This window comes from Nuphar pumila, chromosome 13, assembly GCF_984573655.1.
Source record: "Nuphar pumila chromosome 13, dmNupPumi1.hap1.1, whole genome shotgun sequence".
NCBI classification, from domain to species: Eukaryota; Viridiplantae; Streptophyta; class Magnoliopsida; order Nymphaeales; family Nymphaeaceae; genus Nuphar; species Nuphar pumila.
The window spans coordinates 63,814,450-63,839,490 of NC_143261.1; the positions used below are offsets into that span (position 1 = coordinate 63,814,450).

At 36.8% G+C, this 25,041-nt stretch overlaps 1 protein-coding gene across 1 annotated transcript; it reads right to left on the minus strand.

The window, feature by feature from the left end:
- Nucleotides 1–528: 528 nt before the first annotated feature.
- Nucleotides 529–25,041, minus strand: LOC149818518 (ferredoxin-thioredoxin reductase catalytic chain, chloroplastic-like). The gene is made up of 6 exons (XM_089984929.1): nt 24,770–25,041; nt 12,999–13,111; nt 11,553–11,602; nt 11,373–11,444; nt 2,329–2,389; nt 529–775 (listed from the first exon to the last, which is right to left on the minus strand). Exons 1-6 carry the CDS (start codon nt 24,891–24,893, stop codon nt 731–733), a joined length of 465 nt encoding a protein of 154 aa, XP_089841055.1. The 5' UTR covers nt 24,894–25,041; the 3' UTR covers nt 529–730.

A 25,041-nucleotide genomic window follows, 5' to 3' on the forward strand; every position in this document is an offset into this window, starting at 1 on the left:
ATGGCCCGGCCATTGGCCCAACGGGTCTGGGTCAATGTAAAGTGGGTCAGGTTCAGCCCGACTTGACCCAAATCCATTTGTAAATAGTAATAATTAACAAGTTCCCAACTTCCCATGCACCCAATTAATTATCTTTCTAGTTTCCATAAAATTAATGTAACTAATTAGGTAAATAGTAATAATTACCAAGTTATTATGTAATAGTTATTTTTTTAAGTTTTTATATTTTTAAAAAATTAATAAATAAGTCAGGCCCATCGGGCCAGCCCGGTATTCCGTGGCCTAGCCCAGGCCCCACCCACATATATAACGGGCCGGATTTCGGCCAGGTACCTAACGGGTCTAGGCCTAAAACCTTGGCCCAAACCCAGTCCATGGCAGGCCGCCCGGCCTGTTGCCCACCCCTAATTACAACCAGGAACCATGTCGTAGCAACTGTTTTTCATATTCACAAGAGCAGATAATTTCTCTTCAAGCTAACATTTCGTTTTTCCATAGGATGAGAATATGAATGATTGCATTAGAAAATTTTACTAGCAGATTTGACTAGGAAGGAATATGGTAAAAGAATATTGACTGTGTCCAGCAAATATCATGCACCTTCCAGCAATTGCTTGTGCAACATGACACTATATTCTTACATCATTGGCCTCATATAGTGACACTAAGAACCGTAAGCACAAATTGTACAAGAATACTTAAGGATGATGACAAGATAGAAAATGAAAGGTCAGATTTTGGAAGTAGCTTCCTTGATTTCTTCCACTGAAATGGTCTGCATCATAAAGACAATAAAAATAAGAGGCACTCAACACAGAGACAACAATTATATGCTAACAAGTTCTGCTTCAGTGACATTTTAGAAACATCAATTGATATTTCTGCAAGTAGCAGGTATCATGAAATGGTGCTACCAATGAAGACACACTTCAGCATGAAAAAATATGGGGGTTGCTACCAGTTATAATATTGTGAACTTCAAGCCCTTGTTATCACAGATTGTACAAAATTGATGGATTGACTTGCAAGAAATTGGGTGGTGGAAATTTGATGCAGATGGCACCTCATAGAATACTTCAAAGCAGCCTTTTATCTTGAAATATTTTATGCTCTCCTATTATGATTATGCACTACAGAAGCTACAAGCATGTAAGTACATGTTTAAAATCACTGGAAGCAAGCATTAAACACAGAGTATTTAGCAGATGCATGAAAATGTTTGGTGAGAGAAGGAAGACCAACCAAAACCAACATCAAATTCAAGGTTCCACAAGTTTTTCATAATGTTGATTAGATGTTCAAAATGATTTCAGACAAACCTGTAGTAACTAAAAGTTGAAGCAACCCCTGAAAAGAGGATTCGACAGAATGTTCCACCACCAAAATAACAATGTCAAAAGACAAGGCTTTCACAATAAATATTGGAAGATATTTAGAAGAATTTGATACATCTACATGTTAAATTACTTAATGCAAGTAAATTCTTCTAATAAGAACATCAATTAGAAATTTAAAACAGTGAAAGTTCATGTCCAAATCATTATGCGATGCAGTCACCCATCTAACAAAAGAATGGACTCCATTGCATGCACAAGGATGTCCATAGAAGCACCTATGTGCAGTCACATCCTTTTTTCCTGTGCTACAATTGCACCTGAGTGCTTACAAAATGAAAAAAGAATGCAAGGCTACATTATTGAAAGTCAAAGCCCGAGACCAATTTGCCACATTTAAGGCTATGCCCACTTTCCCAAAATTCTTTTTTTTTAATCTTATTTGTCCCCAAATACCACTGATTTTATATGTGGGAACATTTAATGGTTGGCATGATTTTGCAATTCTATTAGTGATTACCGTCTCACTAGTTACAAGAAAACCCTGCAGGCACCAGTTGGCACCAATCCTGCAAGGATGCCCAAGCAATAAGCTCATCTTGGAGGTGAGAAGCGTAATGAAAGTAGCAGACACCTGTTTGAGACAAAGTCTACGAGAATGTGTTCTTGTACATGTGGGTTTATTTAACACATTTTTCTATATGTGAACTTCTGCAGTTTATTACAGGATTTAGGTGCATACATGTATGTGAATCTAGGAATTTGGTTGTGTTGATGTCATGTCTGTGCCTACTTTGACATTAGCAGAAAGACTTCAGCATGCCAAATTAAAAATATAACTTTTAGAACAGCCATTTAACGACAATGGTTGATGAATGCACAACCTTCCATACTAAAATCCAATTTGATCACGAATGAATTTTCATCCAAGGCCAGAATTCATTTGGATGTCAGATTCTTGAACATGCATCTGAATAGAAAGCTATAGCTGTACCTGATCTTTTCCAGCAAAGTCATTATCAGGAGTAAGAAACAACATACAATGACACTCCTTTCTGCCAAAAGGAAATACTTATTAGTATATCTAGAAACAGTGCAAGGAAGAGGGAAAAAATGTAATCAGATGATACATGAAATGCATAACACCAAAACTTATATTAAAAAGAGTTTTCCAACATGGTTAATATAGTCACTACATATGTAAAGAAGGAAAGGGAAATGAGGAAATGATACTTCAAAATATATTAAAAAAAACTCTAGCCTAGAAATTTTTGCTGCTAACAAAATCCTAAGAGATTAACAATGGCAACATCTCTCGTATTATCATAATTCTTCCTTTTCTGCAACTAACTTTAATACTTTATTTGTCTGGCTTTGATCAAGTTGCTTCATCACTTTGCACATCTATTTGATCCTCCCTTCTTGCTTCATAAAGCTCCAAGTGGCAGTCCAATTTGAATTGGTAATGATTCTCAACTGGTATTTACACAAGGTAACAATGAAATTTTAAAAAATTGTCCCTATTGAAGCTGTTAGCAAAACACTTGGCAAAACATGACTATGTGGATTGAAATCAGACATTAAGGTTCTCAGTTGGATGCGTCTTTACTCTTTAGGTGGTTAGATACTGCATGACAAACTGCATTAGATTCTTGTTTTTGTGTTTTTTTCTTCAAAACCCCACCTTTTGTCTTGACTTATTTAGCCATTCTTTTCTTAGGAATCCCTTTTCATGTACTTTTCTCATATAACTAGTCTTCATTTCTTTTTTTATTTAATATTGGAATATTATCAATTACCCAAACACAGAAAGGTATCAGATTCTTCAAGGAAAACACCCAAAACCTATTGATTGTCCACAACCTTAAGGAATGCACTCCTTGCTTTTAAGGATGTGGCAGGAAATTTTAAACATATTCTGGGCAGTGCATAAAAATGAGATCGGTTATTCATGTTACTTAATGAGGGGACAATATAGCAAAATGACTAAATTATTCCTTGCCATCAAGCTTGTGCAAAAGACCAAGGTTGCCAGACTAGGAAGCGGAAGCGGGAAACAATATGGGAAACAGAAGCGAGAAGCGATGCATTTTAAAATGTATAGGAAGCGGTAAGCGAGGAATAAAAAAAGAAATATAAAAATTGAATGGGAATCAAAATGAAACACAAATAAAAATTAAAATAAATTAGTGTAAGAATTACATTTTTAACAAAATCTAAAAATGATGACAACCAATTTAGAGAAAGCACATGAAAGTGAGTGAAAAGAGTTTGAGAAAACGCATAAAAGAATATATAAGAAGAATAGATGAAGTGTGTGAAAAGCATAGGAGAAGTGTGGGGGAATCGAGGTTCTCATCAAGTTTCGGAAGCGAGGAGTATCGCGCTTCTGAAGCGAATTTCCGGGAAGCGAGCTTCCCACCTATCTAAGAAACTTCTGGTAACTGCAAAAGACTAGCAAGCCTTTGCCAAACTTTATGCTTTATATACCATATATAAAGTGGAAAAAGTGCATAACCTCACTGTTAAAATGTAAACTGTATATATATATATATATATATATATATATATATATATATATATATATATATATATATATATATATATATTATTTAATATCTATGTCACATGGGTGCGGGTGCGACACGGGTGAGGCGCAATTTCAAAAATTTTGGACACGGGGACTCGGCTGTTTATATATTAAATATATATATATATATATATATATATATATATATAAGACTCGGTCAAAGTTGTGCCCATTAGGGGACAGGTGATGAGTTGTGAAGGCATTCTGTACACTTTCTTCATACAGGAATAATTCACTTTTGGGCACTTTCTTCATACACTGTAATAATTCACTTTCTTCATACAGGAAAAAACCACAAAAACTTGAGTTGTGCCCATTCTGTACTTAAAACTTGAAAGTGTACAGGTTTTTTTAGTTGTGATGGGTTTTTTTCCTTACAGCTGTAGCCCAGAAAATTTAAAAAAAAAATTCAAAAAAAAAAAATTTTCCAAAAAATGGACCAAAATGACCCTGGGTGCGTTGACCACACCCAGGGTCGGGTTGATCGAGTCCGAGCCGCACCCGTGTCCGCACCCGTGTCGGTGCGTGTCGACGCGGGTGCGGCGACCTTGGAGCCGAGTCCGTGTGACATAGTTTAATATTATTATATTTTCTTTTATTATTTTCTTTTTCTATTTTTCTTTATTTTCTTTTTTAGCATCTAGTTCAATAGAAACTAGATATTTGATTGTTGGAACTTGACTGTGCAAATAGCTGTTGGACTGTAGTCCAACAGCTATAATAAATGTTGTTGGACTATAGTCCAACAGCTATAATAATAAATGTTGTTGGACTGTAGTCCAACAGCTATATTAAGGGACGTTGGAATCCAATGTCTCTTTTGGAGAGCTCAAAATGAGCTCTCCTCTCTCTTCCATTTTTTTGTATATATAGGGGTGAACCCCTTCAATGTAAACTATCTATGCTTCTTAAGCATTTTGTTCATGAATAAAGTATTATTTATTTTTCAAGTGTTCTTCCTTTTATACTCTTTCAAGGGTCATGCTTGTAGTGTCTCCAATAGACACTTGTTTGTGAGTTATTTGTGCATTTGTTGAAGACCACCATTTCATTACATGGTATCAGAGCTACGAAATCCTTAGATCTTGAAGTGCTTCTGCCTCGATTTCCGTGCCACATTTACAAAAGGTGTTTCATCACCTTGTTCTTGGCTCAAGAAGATTTGTTTGAAGAAAGGCGAACTTGTGCTACAAAAAATTTTGGTTTTGTATCCTCTTTTATTCCTTTGTCTACTCTTTTTCTTTTCTTTTTATTTTTCTCTCTCTCCTCCTATTTATTCCTCTCTTACCCTTGTAAAAGATGGATGACAATGATAAGATCACCATCATTCCTATGAAGCTAAATGATACTAACTATGTAATGTGGGCTTCGATTATGAAGCACCACATTTGGGGAAAAGGTTTATGGGGTATAGTGGATGGTTCCGATTTGGAACCTAAACTATCTCTTACCAAGAAAGAGGGTGATAAAGAGGTTCCTCTAACGGAAGAAGAGAAGAGTAAGGCGTTAGCCACTTATGAAAAGAAATGGAAAGAATGGAGGATAGGGCATGCAAAAATTATATCATGGCTCATCAATAGCATAGACATTAAAAAATGCTCTAGTCTAGCTAAGTTTGAGCATGCCGATAAGGCTTGAGAATACCTCAAAAACATGTATTCCCTTAAAGATATTGCACATGTATGCAATTTACAAGATAAAGTTCGGACAATGACTCAAAAAGATAAAACTATTCGAGAATATTATAATGAGTTGTCCAAACTTTGGGAAGAGTTGGCTCTTCTTGAGCCCAAATGGCATTGTGCCGAAGACATCGAGCTTCGCCAAAAGCAACTCGATATGGAACATTTCTATCAATTTGTGAATGGTCTAAGGCCGGAGTTTGAATCCACCAAATCGGCCCTTTTACATCGTGGAAAAATTCCTTCTATTGTTGATACTATAGAAGAGCTCACTATGGAGGAAAATAGACTTAGAAAAAGTACTCCAAAAGTTGATGATGACTCCGTTTTAGCTGTATCTAGACCGGGGAATCATACTCGTACTTACAAGCCGCCTCATTTTGGAAGGCAAAACGGCGACTTTGATAAAAGAAAAATTATTTGCCATCATTGTCATGAACCGGGGCACTATAGGCCTCAATGTCCAAAGCTAAAAAGAAGAGAAGAAAAAAGAGTTGCATCTGTTGAATCTGAGTGAAAAGATCAAGATGCACCTGTGTCTATGGCTCAACTGATGGAAATCCTTCAACCTCTTCTCAAAGGGGTATCCTCCTCAACCGAAGCCTCAACTGGAGCGGCAGTTGCATCTTTCTCCGGTCCAGGTAACTTTCCTTGGCTTTTAGATTCTGGTGCTTCTTTTCATATGACCCCAAATGTTAATAGTCTATCCGAATGTCTTAAAAATAACTCAAGTGTGTCAAAGGTTTTTACAGCCGATGACACATCTCTTGAAGTAAAAGGAATAGGATGTTTTGAAAATCTTCAAAAATCCAAAAGATTTTTTATCCCAGAAGTTAGATATATCCTTAAACTTAATTTGAATCTCTTATCTGTCTCGCAAATATCTGATTATGGATGTAATATCTCCTTCTCTTCTCATGGTCGTTGGGTACAGGATCGCCAGTCAAGGAAGCTGATTGGGGAAGGCCATAGAGAAGGAGGACTTTATTACATGGACTTTTTGGAATTACCCAAGAATGCATTTTGTTATAATATTCAGAAATTAGAATTGGATTTATGGCACAAAAGGCTTGGCCATCCTCATATGTCTAAAATTCAATATTTTTCAAGTTTGGAAAAATTTTGTAATTCTGAAAATTTTTCTTGTAAAGACTGCATTCTTGGCAAAATGAAAAGGTTACCATTTCTTAGTAGAACTTTTGTTTCCTCACGACCACTTGAGTTAATACATTCGGATGTTTGGGGCCCCGCACCAGTTATTTCCAAAGGTGGTTATACATATTATGTCATTTTTGTTGATGACTTTTCTAGACATACTTGGATTTATTTTCTTAAACATAAATCTGATGTTTTTGCTAACTTCCAAATATTTCATAAAATGGTTAAAAATAAGTTTCAAAATGATATTTCTGTTTTTCGCACTGATTCAGGGGGAGAATTTATGTCCAACGAATTCAAAGACTATCTCAATTTACATGGTATTACACATCAAAGATCATGTCCACACACTCCACAACAGAATGGCCTAGCCGAACCCAAACATCGGCACATTATGGAAACTATTAGGACATTGCTAATTGCAAATCAAGTTCCAAAAAGTTTTTGGGCTGAAGCGGTCCTAACTGCTACCTACCTCATTAATAGGATGCCATCTTCCTCATTAAAGAATACAACTCCAATAGAAAAGCTTGTTAATTTAACTCCAGATTATTCTAGATTAAGAGTCTTTGGATGCAAATGTTTTGTTTTCACCAACAAAAATGAGAAACTCTCTCCTCGTGCAATCCCATGTGCCTTTTTAGGATATGTTGATAATCAAAAAGGCTACAGGTGTTTCGATTTTCAAAATAACAAATTATGTGTCAAGAAATGTATCTTTTTTGGAAAAAGAAAACTTCTTTGAATTTGAAAAATCCAAGGATGTCACTGAATACTCGTTTTTAATTGATCCAACTTCAAAATCCAATGAATTTGATGTTGGATGTGACCTTAACAATGATCAAAGTCCTATTGTTGTTGAAAATGATGATAATGAAGAGCAAATCCATAGGGATGTTAGTCTACAATATTCAAGACGTAGAGAGCAAAATCTTCCATGTGCATTACAAAAATACTCTGAAGTCTCACCTAGAAGAACGTCTAGAATCTCTAGACCTCCAGAAAAATTTGTCTTATGAATCTTTTTCACTCACGTATAGGGCCGCCATTACATTAATACAATCATATGTTGAACCATCATCCTATTCTCAAGCAAAAAATCATATAGAATGGATAGAAGCCATGAAAATAGAATTGGATGCACTAGAAAAGGCCAATACTTGGACGATACAAGATATTCTTCCGGGTAAGAAACCTATAGGTTGTAGGTGGGTATACAAAGTCAAAACCAAAAGTGATGGGACCCTGGAAAGATATAAGGCTCGTTTAGTAGCAAAAGGATATGCCCAAGAGTATGGCATCGATTATGAAGAAACATTTGCTCATGTGGCCCGTATGACCACTGTTAGAACTTTAATAGCCTTGGCCTCCATTAGAACATGGCCTATCTTTCAATTAGATGTCAAAAATGCTTTCCTGAATGGGAATCTCGTTGAAGAAGTATACATGGAAGCCCCACCTGGTATTAGTATCCCTAAGGGTAAAACTCTTCGTCTAGAAAAAGCTCTTTATGGTCTTAAACAGGCTCCAAAAGCCTGGTATGACCGATTTAGTCATGTTATGCTTGATATTGGTTTTCAACCTTGTTTAACTGACACTGCTTTGTTTGTTAAGAAATCTGATGCAGGCATCATTATTCTTCTTCTCTATGTGGACGATATGATCATCACTGGAGGCGACAAACAGGGAGTTGCAAATATCAAATCTCTTCTTAAAACTCACTTTGAAATGACTGACTTAGGTTTATTAAGATATTTTTTAGGCATTGAAGTTGCTTATTCCCCTCGGGGGTATTTGATATCTCAATCTAAATTTGCTCTTGATATCGTTTCCAGGTCTGGAATTACAGATGATAAGAAAGTACACTCCAGAAGTTGTCAATGTTAAAATGAAAATTGATGATGGAGAACTTCTTGATGATCCTACTCCTTATAGACGGCTTGTTGGAGCTCTTTATTATCTTTCAATTACTAGGCCAGATATAACTCATGTGGTTCATATAGTCAGTCAGTTTCAGCATGCTCCCACCTCCGTGCACATGGGAGCGATTTTGCGTATTATTAGATACTTAAAATCCTCTCTTTCACGAGGACTCTTCTTGTCTGCTTCATCTTCATTAAATTTAATTGCATATACTGATGCTGACTGGGGAGGTGATCCCAATAATAGACACTCAACTACTGGTTTTTGTGTGTTCTTAGGTGAAACCTTAATTTCGTGGAGGTGCAAGAAGCAGCAGAAAGTCTCTCTTTCCTCCACCGAAGCTGAATACAGAGCCATGGCAACCACCACTATGGAGGTTGTTTGACTCAGACGATTGCTAGCGGATATGGGAGCTAAAGCAACGCAAGCTTCAAAGATGTGCTGTGACAACAAAAATACGATCTACATTGCAAGCAACCGGACATTCCATGAGTGCACTAAACACATTGAGATGGACTGTCACTATGTCAGAGAGAAATACTTACATGGAACCATTGATCTGCCATATGTTACATCAGAATATCAATTAGCAGACTTCTTCACCAAGCCTCTCGCTGCTCCCAGATTTCACTTCGTCTTAGACAAACTTTTGCTCATTGTACCGTAAGTTTGAGGGGGAGTGTTAAAATGTAAACTGTAATATATATATATATATATATATATTATTTAATATTATTATATTTTCTTTTATTATTTTCTTTTTCTATTTTTCTTTATTTTCTTTTTAGCATCTAGTTCAATAGAAACTAGATATTTGATCCAGTCAAGTTCCGGTTGGAACTTGACTGTGCAAATAGCTGTTGCACTGTAGTCCAACAGCTATAATAAATGTTGTTGGACTATAGTCCAACAGCTATAATAATAAATGTTGTTGGACTGTAGTCCAACAGCTATATTAAGAGACGTTGGAATCCAACGTCTCTTTTGGAGAGCTCAAAATGAGCTCTCCTCTCTCTTCCATTTTTTTGTATATATAGGGGTGAACCCCTTCAATGTAAACTATCTATGCTTCTTAAGCATTTTGTTCATGAATAAAGTATTATTTATTTTTCAAGTGTTCTTCCTTTTATACCCTTTCAAGGGTCATGCTTGTAGTGTCTCCAATAGACACTTGTTTGTGAGTTATTTGTGCATTTGTTGAAGACCACCATTTCATTACACTCACACTCTGTGACTGATGAGTGACATAAAAATAGCATGCTGTAAGATGTGAGCATATGAAAGCAAGCCAGAAAATAAGAGATCGTAACAGTATCCACAAACTGGTTTTAGAAAATGTTATAAGGAATTTTGAATTGCAAACATGTTGACCATAGAGGTCCATATCAATATATTTGGTCCACAGATGGCCTTGCAATAATAATTCAAGGGAATGGCCTAAAGCTGAGCACTTGTATCAGAAGTAGCCTCTTCAGTCCAATAATACCAGTGTTTCTATTTGCTAGAATATCATATTTGCCTTTGGTAGCAAGCTGTGATGCTGTTATTTTAATATCAAGAGTGTAAGGCGTATCAAAAGACAAATCTAGTAGAAGGTTTCTACCAAAGAGCATCAGCACATTTGGTTAGTGAAGGCTCAAACAAACCATGTGAGTTGAGAAATTTTGCATGCTACTTATTAAATGTTGCAAAGATGGTTCCCCTGTACAAACCTAAAACTTTTAGCTCTTTCAACAGAAAAGGAGTTGACAGCAAACAACTTATTCAAAAATGTCATTTCTTGGAAAATTTATTTATACGGGTATATCCAAAGATCTTGAAAAACAGATTTCTCAAAACAAAAAGGAAATTATTAGAAAATTCAAAATGCAAGTTTAAATTAGAACATAAATAAAAGGTCATTACAAGCAATGGGGCAATATAAGGATATAACCTTGTAATACTACCAACTTATCATTCTAAAATTTTGACAGTATCATAGTCAAACTTAACAGTATTTTGAAAATATAGAGATTCTTTTGTTCCGGAAAATCCCTTCAACACATTGAGATATTTAATTTTTGAGATTTACATGAAAGAGAGAGAACTAATTTGAGTTTTATCTTGAAAAATAAAACAATACAATAGCTTTGATGAACAATTATTCATTTAGTGACATTGAAGATTGTCCTGCCATAGCATACAATGTGCAATTTATAGTCACAAGACTAATGGATAACCCATAAAATGGAAAAAGATGACCCAATTTTTAAATAGACCTGTTTTTAAGCTAAAAACACAATTCTAACTTTCTTAAATTATGCAGTATTTAGATTCATTCCCATTGGACTTGTAATCCAAAAACTAAAACTACATGAAAGTTTTAGGGCATTATGGAAAAGCAACAAATTATTCTTAATGATGGGAAGAGCTACAAAGCTAAGCTTAGCCATAGGAGGTTTAAGAATTAGATACAAGACAACTAATCTGATTCAATAGGCAGAAAGTTTTCCACAATTATGTACTTTATTGTCCTTTCGTTCTCAATGACTGAAAAATCTTGCCTTCCATGTTTCCCAGACAAAACAAGAAAATGACATTCTTCAGTGTAACTAGAGAAATATGGTGAAGACAATGTTCACATATGTGGAAAAATCACATTGAAAGAATCCTGATTAGAAGACAACATCAGAAAAGGAGATTTACCTTTCTCTCATAGGTACACATGGGCAGTTCCAAAATCCTTGACCAACCTCAGCTGCTTTATCATCATAATGCCTGAAAGTAGGAACAACTATGCATTCAGAAAATTCTAAATGTGAATATGTAGAAAGAATTATCAAACAAATATCAAATGGACATTTCACAAGGGAATCATGTACTCACCTACAAGGGCACAAAGGTGCTCCTACTGAATCTTTGTGGTCAGCCAAACCCTGTTTGTCACAAGATAAAATTTCCCCATTCAGAAACAAAAATAATCCACAAACCAAGTCCTGTGCTAGACATTAAAGTAAATAAACACAAAGCTAGACTAAAAAGCTATTGCATGATTCCTAATCCAGCAATTATGAATTAAAAGAGATGGAGAAAAAGATATTTAAAGTTGATCTTGGGGAAGAACATAGAAATGCATTAGTTGAATTCATTTTTTATGCATCTTATGTATCCAAGATTTGCAATATACAGAATCCACAACCAACAAATCTACAGGAAAGATATACCACCAAGAAAGCCATTATAACTTGAAGGCCAGATTATTGAAATTGCCTAGTAAATTCAAGAATCTAACAAACATGCAAATAATGCATCAAGAGATATCCAGAAAAGCTGTTTGGTCCGTTCGGATGAATTTCCAAGTCAATATTTGAGTTCTAATAGTACCATGTTCAAACTCAATAATATTCTACACAAACAAAGAGAATAGCCACTGGCAGCCAATGAAGGATCTTGTGAAGCAAAAAGATACAGAAATATCCAGTTGCTTGTCCTTTACTATTTTTGACAGCCAACTACTGCTCCCTATTATAATTATGCTGAACACTTTCCCAACATTATGTGTGGCTCCCTCAATTCATTTGATAATGACAGCAACAAACAAAGAGGTTCCTCCCCAGTTCAGCGTTTTAATGCATGTCCTTTATTGCTATGAGTCAAGAATAGTGCAGCCCAAGGAAGTGGCTATATCCATTACCACTTCATACCAAACTTCAGAAATTGCTTAAGTCTGTATCTTTTCATAAAAACATTATTTCACCATAAGATTATTAATAAAATGGAGAGATACAACATATAAATCAAGAAGTGAAAACAGAGATCAATGATGGTTCTAAATCATCTTCAGAAAAAAGAAAAAAAAAACATAATATGGAGAATGTTGGTTGCTTACTTCAACAAACTTACCAAATATGAAAGGTGTTGCTTGTTCTTTATAATGTTTGCATTACAGATAAACAAATGAAGGTTGCAAATTAGATTCAACAGTTAAACAATCACTAGGATAACAGAAAAAAGACATGCAATATATTTATACGCACACACAACAGGGAAAATATCAGCACACTTGATGGCTCCAAACCCATGAGTTGAAACTACTAGGGACATGTCAATTAGGATCCATTGTTAAGGAATAAGAAGTTGGTTCATGGGAGAGGGGTGTATGAGTTTTGACTGTACTGCCTCCCCACAGGAAGGATCGATCAACAATGAAAGACTAGCAATAATTGCATCAAGATAAAAACACAAGCTTTTGTAAGATAAAAATTAGGTTAAATAGAACTGGACTATCATGAAAGGAAGATTGGAAAATCACGCATGATTTGTTCTTTATACCTTTATAACAACAGCAGTTACTGTTTTATCCATACAAAAGTATGTCCCTGAGCGACGTGCATATTGCTCGGAAAACTTCCTCATTATCTCAATGGATTTATCCGAAGGCTCAACTGCACAAAATATGTTCTAAGAAATTAAATAATCAAGCTTAATCCATCCCCAACTGATCTGGAGATCAAGAAATGTGGTAAATTAATAAACAATTGAAAATCAATGTCATCTAACAACTGCATATATTAGGGAAACAATTGCAACTACCTACTAGAAGATAATCCAAGAAAGGAAACTTGAATACCACAGAAGAAAGAGAGAACAAGGGTAAAACGACAAGTAAAACAGGATGCACCATCGTCCACAAACTCAAATTCCTCTTAAAAGGATCTCATTCATAAACATGAAGTTCTTTTATTATTTTCTACCTAATAAAACACAGGGCTCACACAATAAAATCTCATAGATAACGTAGATCACCACTTAACTGCATTTTTTAGAAGTAGGTGGCATGAAAAACAAACAATGCCTAAGATAAAATAAGCATCACACTAGAGAAATATAACATCTTCAATCTTGTACTTAAAAGATTCCTCCTCAAATCATATTTTGATTGATTCAGTACCATGTCACACGGACACTTCACCTAGCATGAGTATCCCATGTCGACACCACACGACACTAGGACTCTTAATGGACACTCCAGGACACTTCATGGACACAATCAAGCCAGCTTCACACAGTCAACATTGTGTCATTTGTCTTTATCTAATTCCTTTTATGATCTTATTTACTTATTTTTCATGCACTTGAGTTTTCTTTTAAATATTTGTCGTTAATTACATTACATTTCAATTTCAACTTAATTTCATTATTTGATAGTGAATTAGAATTTTTGTTTTACAGACACATACATGTACGTGTGTGTAAGTCCGTGTCCATGTATCCTAATTTTTGAAAATTGTTGTATTGTACCAAGCATATCTGTATCATGTCTAGTTCCTGCATCAGTATCCATGTGACAATTGATTCACATCTTGACAATGCAATTATAGTTTTTTTGAAGTGCCATGACTTATTGGTTTAAGGAGCTTTCAGCTCTGAGTAGGAAAAAGAATTTATCTCAAACAGAGTAGCACCAAATATATGAAAAGTAACACAATTCGACTGCCTATGCAATCAAGAACTTACCCTTCGAAAAAATTAGATCTATCCAATGTTTTAACAAGTAAACTAGACATCTTCGTCCGACTAAAACTTCCCAAAAAGGAGCATACCTCTCTAAAGGAGATAGGATGAAGAAGCTATGGAACATCTTGAGAGAGATATCAACAATGCATTTGAAGAAAACGGGTGAAGACGAAGGTGGAAAAGGAGCCAACAGAAATGATGTCACAGTAAAACTGTGGATCTAGCCCAAGGAACATAAGCAAAGAGTCCATTTTACTTCAATAAACACAATTTTTTTTCAATCAGGAGGCTTTTCAAACACAATTTGTGATTCTAATTTGTTGGTCATAAATAGTAGCAAGTACAAGTGAAATTTTATCACAGCACAATGGCACGGATATTCAGAAAAATGAATATGAATGAAAACATATGCAAGATGCAAAGGAACTAAATGAATCAACTCAATTTGGATAATCAGAAACATTTTTGAAGTTGTTCTGAACCATAAAAATATTATGAAAAGGGTAGATATGAAGGAATTTTACAATCTTCCCTCACTAGCATATGAGCATACACAGGAAAACCATTTTAAAAGGTCCCTCAACTGACAAATTTCAGGTTCCCGAAGAAAATGGAACAGAGAATTATGAGATGCATGAAAAACATCTCATGAAAAAGCTACACAAATGCAAAAGTTTGGTGTCATGGCAGGTCATTACTCAGGCAAAGGAGACAGGTGGGCTGCGGTTAAGAAGTGTTAAAAATAAAATTGTATCCAAATACCCAATAAGGGTATTTTTGTCTTTTATCATATAGTACAGTCCACTAGGGACTGAAATGTAATTTAACATTATAAATAAATAAATAAACTGTCATACAGTCAACAGTCATATTTATGACTGTTGTGCACAACAGTCAAAATATGACTGTTGGGCAGCAGTCCAACTAGACGTTGGACTGCCACCCAACAGTCATAATAATGACTGTTGGAAGGCAGTCCAAAGAGCTGGACTGCCTCCCATGTGTTGGAGTGAGGCTCTATAAATAAAGCCTCACTCCCTTGTTATTCCTCAATGCTTTTAGAAGTATTTGAGGGTTTTCTCTAGAGTTTTTTCCCATCTCATAGGCTTGTATGCCTCTTGTGTTGTTTGGTATTTTTATCTCTTTTGAGATTGTATTTGGTCCATTAGTGAAACTTTAAGTGAGTTTATTAAAGCCCTTTGTTGGCATTGTGTTTGTTTCCCTATTGTTCTATTGTACCTTGTTTCATTACTTGGTATCAGAGCGAGGTTCTTGAAAGAAGGAGAATCTCGTGAAGGAAGTGTTCTTCGATCATTGATCATTCCCTATCTTCTCTAGTCTAAACTCAAGTATTCATTATGGGAGAAAGAGAGTTCGCCACCGTCATCACCTACAAACTCAATGAAAACAACTATTTAATGTGGGCGACGGCTATGGAGAATCATATCAAAGGAAAAAAATTGTGGGGTTTTGTTAGTGGTTCTACTAGTGAACCACAACTCAAATTGACTAGAAGAGAAGGAGATCAAGTCAAAGCCTTGTCCGAAGAAGAAAAAGCCTTAGAAGAATTTCAAAATAAATTGGAAGATTGGGAGGCAAGCAATGCACAAATACTCTCATGGTTTATGAATACCATGGAGTTCAAGATCGCCACCAATATCATCAAATTCAAGAAGGCATGTGACGCATGGAGCTTTCTAAGAAGTACTTTTATCCAAAAGGATATGGCTAGACTTTATTATCTCCAAGATAAGGTACGTAATTCAAAACAAGGAGATAAAAGTGTAAGAGATTTTTACGGTATTTTATCTCCTATTTGGGATGAATTAGCCATGTTGGAACCAAAATGGGAAGGTTCGGCTATTGATATGAGAAGGACCCAAATCGAAAGAGAAAATCTTTTCTCCTTTCTTTATGGCCTTCGACCGGAATTTGAGCAAGTAAGATCTTCCTTACTTCATAGGACCACTTCTCCTTCTATAAGTGAGGCCCTTGCTCAAATTTGTCAAGAAGAGACAAGACTTGGAATGCACAAGTCTAATGATGAGGTCCTTGCCATGGCAAGGCCCGGAAATTTTGTGAAAACATATAAACCACCTCACTTTGAGAAGAAGTTCAATGGAGAAGGACACAATGGAGGAGGATACAAAGGAAAAATTATTTGTCATCATTGTAAGGAACCCGGACATATAAGGCCGGAATGTCCCAAATTTAAAAAGGTGGCCGCCTTAAGTGAAGAACCTCAAGAATCAAGAAAAGGGGGTAGCTTCAATGAATTAAATCTTGCTCAAATAGCAGAAGCCGTCTCACAACTTCTTAAGGCTGCACCTTCTACATCCGGAGCTGCCATCTCTTCCTCGTCTCCTCTAGATAAGACCTCTTGGATTCTAGACTCAGGTGCTTCTTTCCACATGACTCATAATGAGTCTCTATTATCTGATTGCACTAAATCATATTTTTCATGTGTGTCAACTGTCGATGGTACCTCTTTAAAAGTCAAAAGCTTAGGAAACCTTGATGATATTTCAAAAAAATTCTTTGTTCCAAAAGTGAGAGTCATTCTCAAACTGGATTTGAATCTTTTTTCGGTCTCTCAAATTGTTGACTATGGTTGTAAAGTATTCTTCTCATCTAAGGCGTGTTGGGTGCAGGATCTCCAGTCAGGGAAGCTGATTGGGCAAGGCCATAGACGAGGAGACCTTTACTACATGGATTTCCTGTGTTTACCAAAATACTCGTTTTGTAATCATGTCAAAGACATTAATATAGATCATTGGCATAAAAGATTAGGACACCCAAGTATATCCAAATTATCTCTTTTTCCATTTTTGGAAAAATTTTGTAAAGATAAAAATTTTGTATGTGAAGATTGTATACTTGGAAAAATGCAAATGATACCTTTTGGGTCTAGAACCTCTGTGACACATAAAATTTTTGAATTAGTGCATTCGGATGTATGGGGTCCCGCCCCTGTTATGTCAAAAGGTGGTTATTCATACTATGTTACATTTATAGATGATTTTAGTAGACATACTTGGATTTACTTTCTAAAACTCAAATCCGAAGTTTTTTCATGTTTTAAAAACTTTCATAATCTAGTTAAAAATCAATTTAAAACAAATATTAAAGTCTTCCGCTCCGACTCTGGGGGATAGTTTCTTTCAAATGAATTTCAATTATATCTAAAAAATCATGGAATTGTGCATCAAAAATCATGCCTTAGGACACCTCAACAAAATGGGATTTCTGAAAGAAAACATCGTCATATCATTGAAACTACTAGAACCCTACTTATTTCAAAAGAAATTCCAAAGCAATTTTGGGCTGAAGTTGCCCTAACCGCAGTCTATCTGATAAATAGAATGCCTTCTCAAACTTTGGAAAACAAGTCTCCTATTGAAAAACTCTTTAAAATTTCTCCTGAATTAAAAAGGCTAAGGGTATTTGGTTGTAAATGTTTTGTGCTTCTTGAAAAATATAGCAAACTCTCTCCTAAAGCCATAAAATGTGTCTTTCTTGGTTATGCTGATAATAAAAAAGGATATCGATGTTATGATAAAACAAATGATAAACTCTATGTTTCTAGAAATGTTACCTTTCTAGAAAATGACAGTGGATTTGATTTTGAACTTCCTAAAAAAGAATCCGAGTATGCTTTCTTATTTGATTTGTTACCCAATAAAGGTATTAGTAATGATATTGAAACCTTCGAGTCTATTAATGACTCAAGTAGTGAACCATCTCAAGATCTTCTTCAATACTCTAGACGAAATACTGGGGAGCATCCATGTGCCCTTGACAGATATAATCAATTAACAAATACTGAAGAAACTAGTGTTAGAAGGTCAGAACGAACAGATAGGCCTCCAAGTAGGTTTGTCTCGTATGAATCCTTCTTACCAAACTACAGGGCATGTCTTCTAGCCATTCATTCCTATCATGAACCATCCAACTATAACGAGGCCAAAAATATAAACGAATGGGTTGAAGCCATGGAAATTGAATTAAATGCATTACACAAGGCTCACACTTGGGCAATTCAACCTCTTCCTATCGGAAAGAAGACAATAGGGTGTAGATGGGTGTTTAAAATTAAAACAAAAAGTGACGGGTCTCTTGAGAGATATAAAGCAAGACTTGTTGCAAAAGGATATTCTCAAGAATATGGTATAGATTATGAAGAAACCTTTGCCCCAGTAGCTTGTATGACTACAGTTAGAACTCTAGTTGCTATAGCATCCATTCGAAAATGGCCGATATATCAGTTAGATGTTAAAAATGCATTTTTGAACGGAAACTTAAATGAAGAAGTATATATGGATCCTCCCCCTGGTTTGTCTATTGAAAAAGGCATGGTCCTTCGTCTTCAAAAAGCCCTATACGGGCTTAAACAAGCCCCTAAAGCATGGTATGATCGGTTCAGTGGTACGATATTAAAACTTGGATTTAAATCTTGTTACACTGACACTGCTCTTTTTGTGAAATCTACAGGTACCTCATTGATCATTCTTCTTTTGTATGTTGATGATATGATCATCACAAGGAATGATCAAAAGAAAATTGAAGATATTAAAATTTTGCTTAAAAAATCTTTTGATATGACTGATCTTGGTTTTTTGAGATTTTTTTTAGGAATTGAAGTAGCCTACTCACCAAGAGGATATATTTTATCTCAAATCAAGTTTGCAGCTGATATTGTTGAGCGTTCAGGAATCACGGACACAAAATATGCTGATACTCCTGAAGTAATAAATGCGAAAATGCGAGCTGAAGATGGAGTATTATTAGATGATCCAACCCCTTATCGACAACTTATTGGATTGTTGATGTACCTGTCCATTACAAGGCCAGATATTGCGCATGTCGTACATTCTGCAAGTCAATTTCAACATGCACCCATAACCGTCCACATGAGTGCAGTATTAAGAATAGTTCGATATATCAAGAAAACTATATCTAAAGGACTATTCTTATCCTCTTCCTCATCTTTAAGTCTTATTTCTTACACTGATTCTGACTGGGGAGGAGATCCCAATAACCGTCACTCAACTACTGGCTTTTGTGTATTTTTAGGTGATTCTCTCATTTCTTGGCGATGCAAAAAACAACAGAAAGTGTCTTTATCCTCTACGGAAGCTGAGTACAGGGCAATGGCTACCACAACCACTGAAGTTGTGTGGATGAGAGCACTACTTTCCGATATGGGTGTTGATGTCTCAGAACCTTCAAAGCTATGTTGTGATAATAAAAGTGCCATCTATATAGCCAGCAATCACACATTTCACGAGCGAACAAAACACATTGAGATGGATTGTCACTATGTTCGCGAAGAATATTTGAAGGGGACCATTACATTGCCATATGTCCAGTCCGAATTTCAGATTGCAAACTTCTTCACCAAAGCTCTTCCACTACCTCAATTTTTGTATCTTCTTAGCAAACTTTCGGTGATTTCCCCATAAGTTTGAGGAGGAGTGTTAAAAATAAAATTGTATCCAAATACCCAATAAGGGTATTTTTGTCTTTTATCATATAGTACAGTCCACTAGGGACTGAAATGTAATTTAACATTATAAATAAATAAATAAACTGTCATACAGTCAACAGTCATATTTATGACTGTTGTGCACAACAGTAAAAAATATGACTGTTGGGCACAACAGTCAAAATATGACTGTTGGGCAGCAGTCCAACTAGACGTTGGACTGCCACCCAACAGTCATTATTCATGACTGTTGGAAGGCAGTCCAAAGAGCTGGACTGCCTCCCATGTGTTGGAGTGAGGCTCTATAAATAGAGCCTCACTCCCTTGTTATTCCTCAATGCTTTTAGAAGCATTTGAGGGTTTTCTCTAGAGTTTTTTCCCATCTTATAGGCTTGTATGCCTCTTGTGTTGTTTGGTATTTTTATCTCTTTTGAGAATGTATTTGGTCCATTAGTGACCAACTTTAAGTGAGTTTATTAAAGCCCTTTGTTGGCATTGTGTTTGTTTCCCTATTGTTCTATTGTACCTTGTTTCATTACTTCTAGGGCCTTTGAACAAAGCGTTGTTAGGAAATAAATTGGTGGCGGAGGATAGCCCCGATGCGTTATGGACTAAGTTGCTAAAACCTAGTTGTATGCAATGGAGGAAGGCCTCTGCTTTTTTGAAAATTCAGCAAAGTTTTTTTTTTTCGACAGGCAAAGTTGTCAAAGGAACTATGGTCTCATTTTGGAAGGACATTTGTCTCAACATGCCCCTTAAGGAACTATTTTCTTTGCTGTTTCGCATAACAAAAGAATCAGACAGCTCTGTTGTTCATATCTGGACTAAGTACGATGGATGGTTTATCACCTTCTTTAGAAACCTAAAGAAGCACAAATTCCAAGACAGGCTGATACTTGAACAAAGACTCTCTTCAAAGAAGCGCTCTGACCAGGATGACATTGCCAGCTGGAAATTTTCAAAAGATGTATCTACTCAACATATTCCTTCTATAGACCTGAGCTGGATCTAGGTAAGGATGTATTTCCCAAGTATGTGCTGTGGGGTTGGGGACCTACACCATGAGCTGCTATTTTCGCATGGGTAGAATACATACACTGTATAATCTCAAAGATGTTTGGAATCCAGCCAGCTAATAGGTGTGAAGTGTGTAGACAAGCTGGAATCTATGTAACAGGGATTTGGCTAGCAGGGTGCCGCACCCGCGGTGACGCGACTCGACGCGGGTGCGGCACCGGGTGCGGTCAACCCGACCCTGGGTGCGTTGACCGCACCCAGGGTCATTTCAGTCCATTTTTTTGGAATTTTTTTTTTTTAAAAAAGTTGCCCTATGAAATGGACCCGCGTGGGGGGAACCCCCGGACCCCGCTTTATATATATATATATATATATATACACATTTTTGCCCCTACCGCACCCCCACACCCACACCCATGTGACATAGGCTGGAATCAGCAACCTACCTTTTTTGGTATTTTGATTCTTTTCAGTATCTATTCAAAATGCTTGACAGCATATACATTGGTAATTTGCCCAGTTTTGTGATTTAGGGAGCTCCTTTGGGGATCAACACCAAGGTTGTAAGTATCGTATTGGTACTCGTATCCAGGCCCAAATTAAGACCGTATCGTATCGTATCATATTGTAATTTTTTAATACAAAATTTACAAAAAATCCAAAAAAAATAAAAATCAGAAAAAATTAGCAAAAGATCTAAAAAAAATCATATCATATGAAACAATGATGAATTGCACAAAATACAACCATAAAATCACATATGAAGCATTTGTCTCTATGAGATGCATAAAACATCAACAAACACCAACTATCTCACAAGAACAATGCAAAATATTAAATATCTTGCAATTAAGAACATGCCACAAGACTCATACTTTCATATTACATAAACAAAAATATTATGACAATAGTTGCACTCGATTTTCAATTAGTTTCTACTTTTTACTCATTACTTGAGTGCCCCATTGCCATGCTGGATCATCTGATGCCATAGTTGGCAAACCCGGTGATCCAACTCGAAATCGTACGAGTCGGATAGGATTGCCCAGCAGTTGGTCCACCGATCCATCCCAAACCTGTTTTAACCAGGTTCGGGCTGAAAGTGTTCAGGAATCGCCCGACTCGGCATTGACTCAGCAACTCGCCGAGTCAATGCTGAATCAGACGAGTCAAGTCAGTTTCAAGCCAACCGATTCTGAACTGATTCACCAAGATGAACCGTATGTGTAGCAGGTTTTTATGAGACAAACCAACATATGTAAATAAAGGGGGTTGAGGGGCTCGAGTCTCTCGACACTCTCTCCTTCCCTCATTTCTGAAACCCTATGCCCCTGACATTTTCGGTGGCCATCATCACTGACGAATGCCGACGACCATCGATGACCTCCCACGCTGCCGACAACCACTCTCACTCTCTCTTTCTCTCTCTTCGCGAGGCGAGCCGATGCTCACCGATACTCTCTCTATCTATCTCTCTCAGAGGCTCGCCTCTGTGAGGCGAGCTGATGCTCTCTCTCTCTCTCTCTCTCTCTCTCTCTCTCTCTCTCTCTCTCTCTCTCTCTCTCTCTCTCTCTCTCTCTCTCTCTCTCTCTGTGTGTGTGTGTGCGTGAGGTGAGCATTGATCCCTCTGAGAGGCGGCTCGCCTCTGGCACGTGAGCATCGAGCTTCTCAGAGGCTTCGATGCTCACTCTCTCTATGTGAGGCGAGCATTAAGCCCTCTGAGAGGCGAACCGATGCTCTCTCTCTCTCTCTCTCTCTCTCTCTCTCTCTCTCTCTCTCTCTCTCTCCCTCTGCAAGGCTCACAATAATATTTAAAGTATTATTAAAAGGAATACTAAAAAAAATGTGGTCATAACCCGTCCGAGTTATTGAGTCAACCCATTGACTCGCTAGTCAAGAATCGGGCGATCCAAGCCCGAGTCACGGGTTTGCCAACTATTTCTGATGTCATTTTGTTTGAGTGTGGAGTCTGATTTCTACCTTGATATAAATCTTTAATTTTTGTGGATTCAACTTCGCGGTAAGTTGGCGGGGGGGAGGGGGGGGGGGGAGGGCAACACCCCTTGAGGCAGAAATTTTTTGGAGAGTAGTTTTATAATTTTACTCATAATAAAGATTTTTTACCTTAACCCATTTTTTGAGTGAAAAATGGTGGAAATGCAGTTTTTTTTTTTACCTTAACCCACTTCTTTGGGTAAAAAAATGGTAGAAATGCACTTCTAATGACCTCTAAACAAATGAAGAAGTCGGTTCTCAAAAGGTATTTAAAACCCAAAATGAAAAAAGTAACTTTGATATTTTTAAAATGCGTCGAAAGGTGTATCGTGCGACGACACAATACAGGGGCGTATTGTACGATACAACATGATACATGGGTATATCGTATGATACACATTGCAAAACCCAAAAGTAATGCTACATATCACACCATATTGCATCGTACGATACAGTACGATACTTATAACACTGATCAACACACCTAAGGAAATTGAAAGATGGCAGAAAATATGGAGCTGCTGGTTGCCAGTGGCCTGGTCAAGGGTGTGGTAGGAAAGGAATAGTTGAATCTTCAAATTTTCCAACAATAAGCTTAAGGCTCTTAATCAAATAATTCAATGGGATATTTTATCTGATGAGCTAAATCAGTATTGCAGGGGGGCAGGTGGGGGGTGGGTGTTGGCAGTAATGTTTATTGGATTGGTACACTTGCCGTTGATCCTGAGGGCCTCTATTGTTCTCAAAGTATGCTTGTATTTTGGTGACCCCTCATCATCTTATTGGTAATAAATGTTTCTTATTCTAAAAAAAAGTGGAGAAAAGGCCCTTCAAATGAACCAAGGTCCTCAAAGCACGCATATATCTCTTAAGAAAATCATAGACAACCACAATCAGTGGCAAATTTCCAGAAAATCATTCTACACAAGTTTTCAGTGAATGGATGCCTGCCTTTAAATTTCATGTAAATAAAAATGCAGCCTTTTAGTTTCTACAAGACTGTTTCCCTAATTCCTTTTATTTGACACAGTTGCCGTCTAAAATCTTACCAAAAATCAAGGCCCTTTGAATTTCCTCTGTCCACGCATGCATGCCTTAACCCAAAGCAAGAAGGGCAAAACTTCTGACCAAACATTTTGTAATTTCAGAACTCCTCTGCAGTTTCAGTCCACCTTGTTCACTGAGGACCCTTGGAAGTTAACCCATCAACAGTCCAATAGGTAAAAGGAACAGCAATGTGCTCAAGCATCAAGCATTAAAGAGCAACAAAGTCAGTTTCAATTGGAGACAAGAGTACCAGAGACGGTTACTGTAGTAGCATCTGGAAATCTATCTCCATTACTTTCCATTTTTTGACTTAAAGGATGGGTTATGATTAACAGATCCTTCCGTTTCATCAAAAGCACTAAGTCACTCTTCAGTATCAGTAGTCTTCAGCAATCTATTAAAGAAGCTAAACAGTAAGAAGATTGCATTTCACAAATTCAACCATGTCATTTGGCTGAATAAGTCGGCGTTACTCATAGAACATGTTTCAGAATAACGACCATTCTTGTTCTAACAGTATCACAAGATTCAATTGTCAGCCTTCTGCGAAGATTCCTTCAATCAACCAAACTAAGGTTACCACAATGAGAACAAGGTCCCCATAGGATATCTTCCCAAAATGATATTGAAAATAAGAAAGATACAATCTCCATTCACTATCGCATAAACTCTCTCAATTCCAACAATCTACAAAAGCAAAACCGTCCAATCATTTCGATCATATTTCTGGTGTTTTGGATGCACCCACTTATCTAGAAAATTGGGATCGCTTTTCTGGAGAAGTGGGCACGCTGATTATGGACAAAAGACACAATATCAAGAATTGTCCTACTTTTCTGGATAAATGGGCATATCCAAGATGCCTCACTAAAAAGTAAGTCATCTCTCATGGGATGCAAAGACACTTCACAGCTATCAATAGATTTTTTTTTTTTGAGAAACAAGAATGTTTTTAACGAGATATGACCAATTTCGAGATACCCACATACCTAATTTGATGGAAATGGAAGGAGGGTAAGCAAAAACAAAGATGGGTGCTCACCTTCAGCCCGGATTCTGTTGCGTCTGGAGGGAACCCTGAAACCACGCCTCGATGGCAGTGGCGTCAGGAATGGAGGTGTGCTAACGGCGTTCCCGAGTGATCGAACATTCACCACTGCCGTCATCCTGCTCTCTCTCTCTCTCTCTCTCAGATTTCCCGGTTAAGAGGGCCGTGCACCACACACAGAATATGTGTACCAGGTGCGCTCATATATGTGAGATTTGAGAAAAAAATGATATGCAACACCAACACCAACTCTCTCTCCTCTGTCT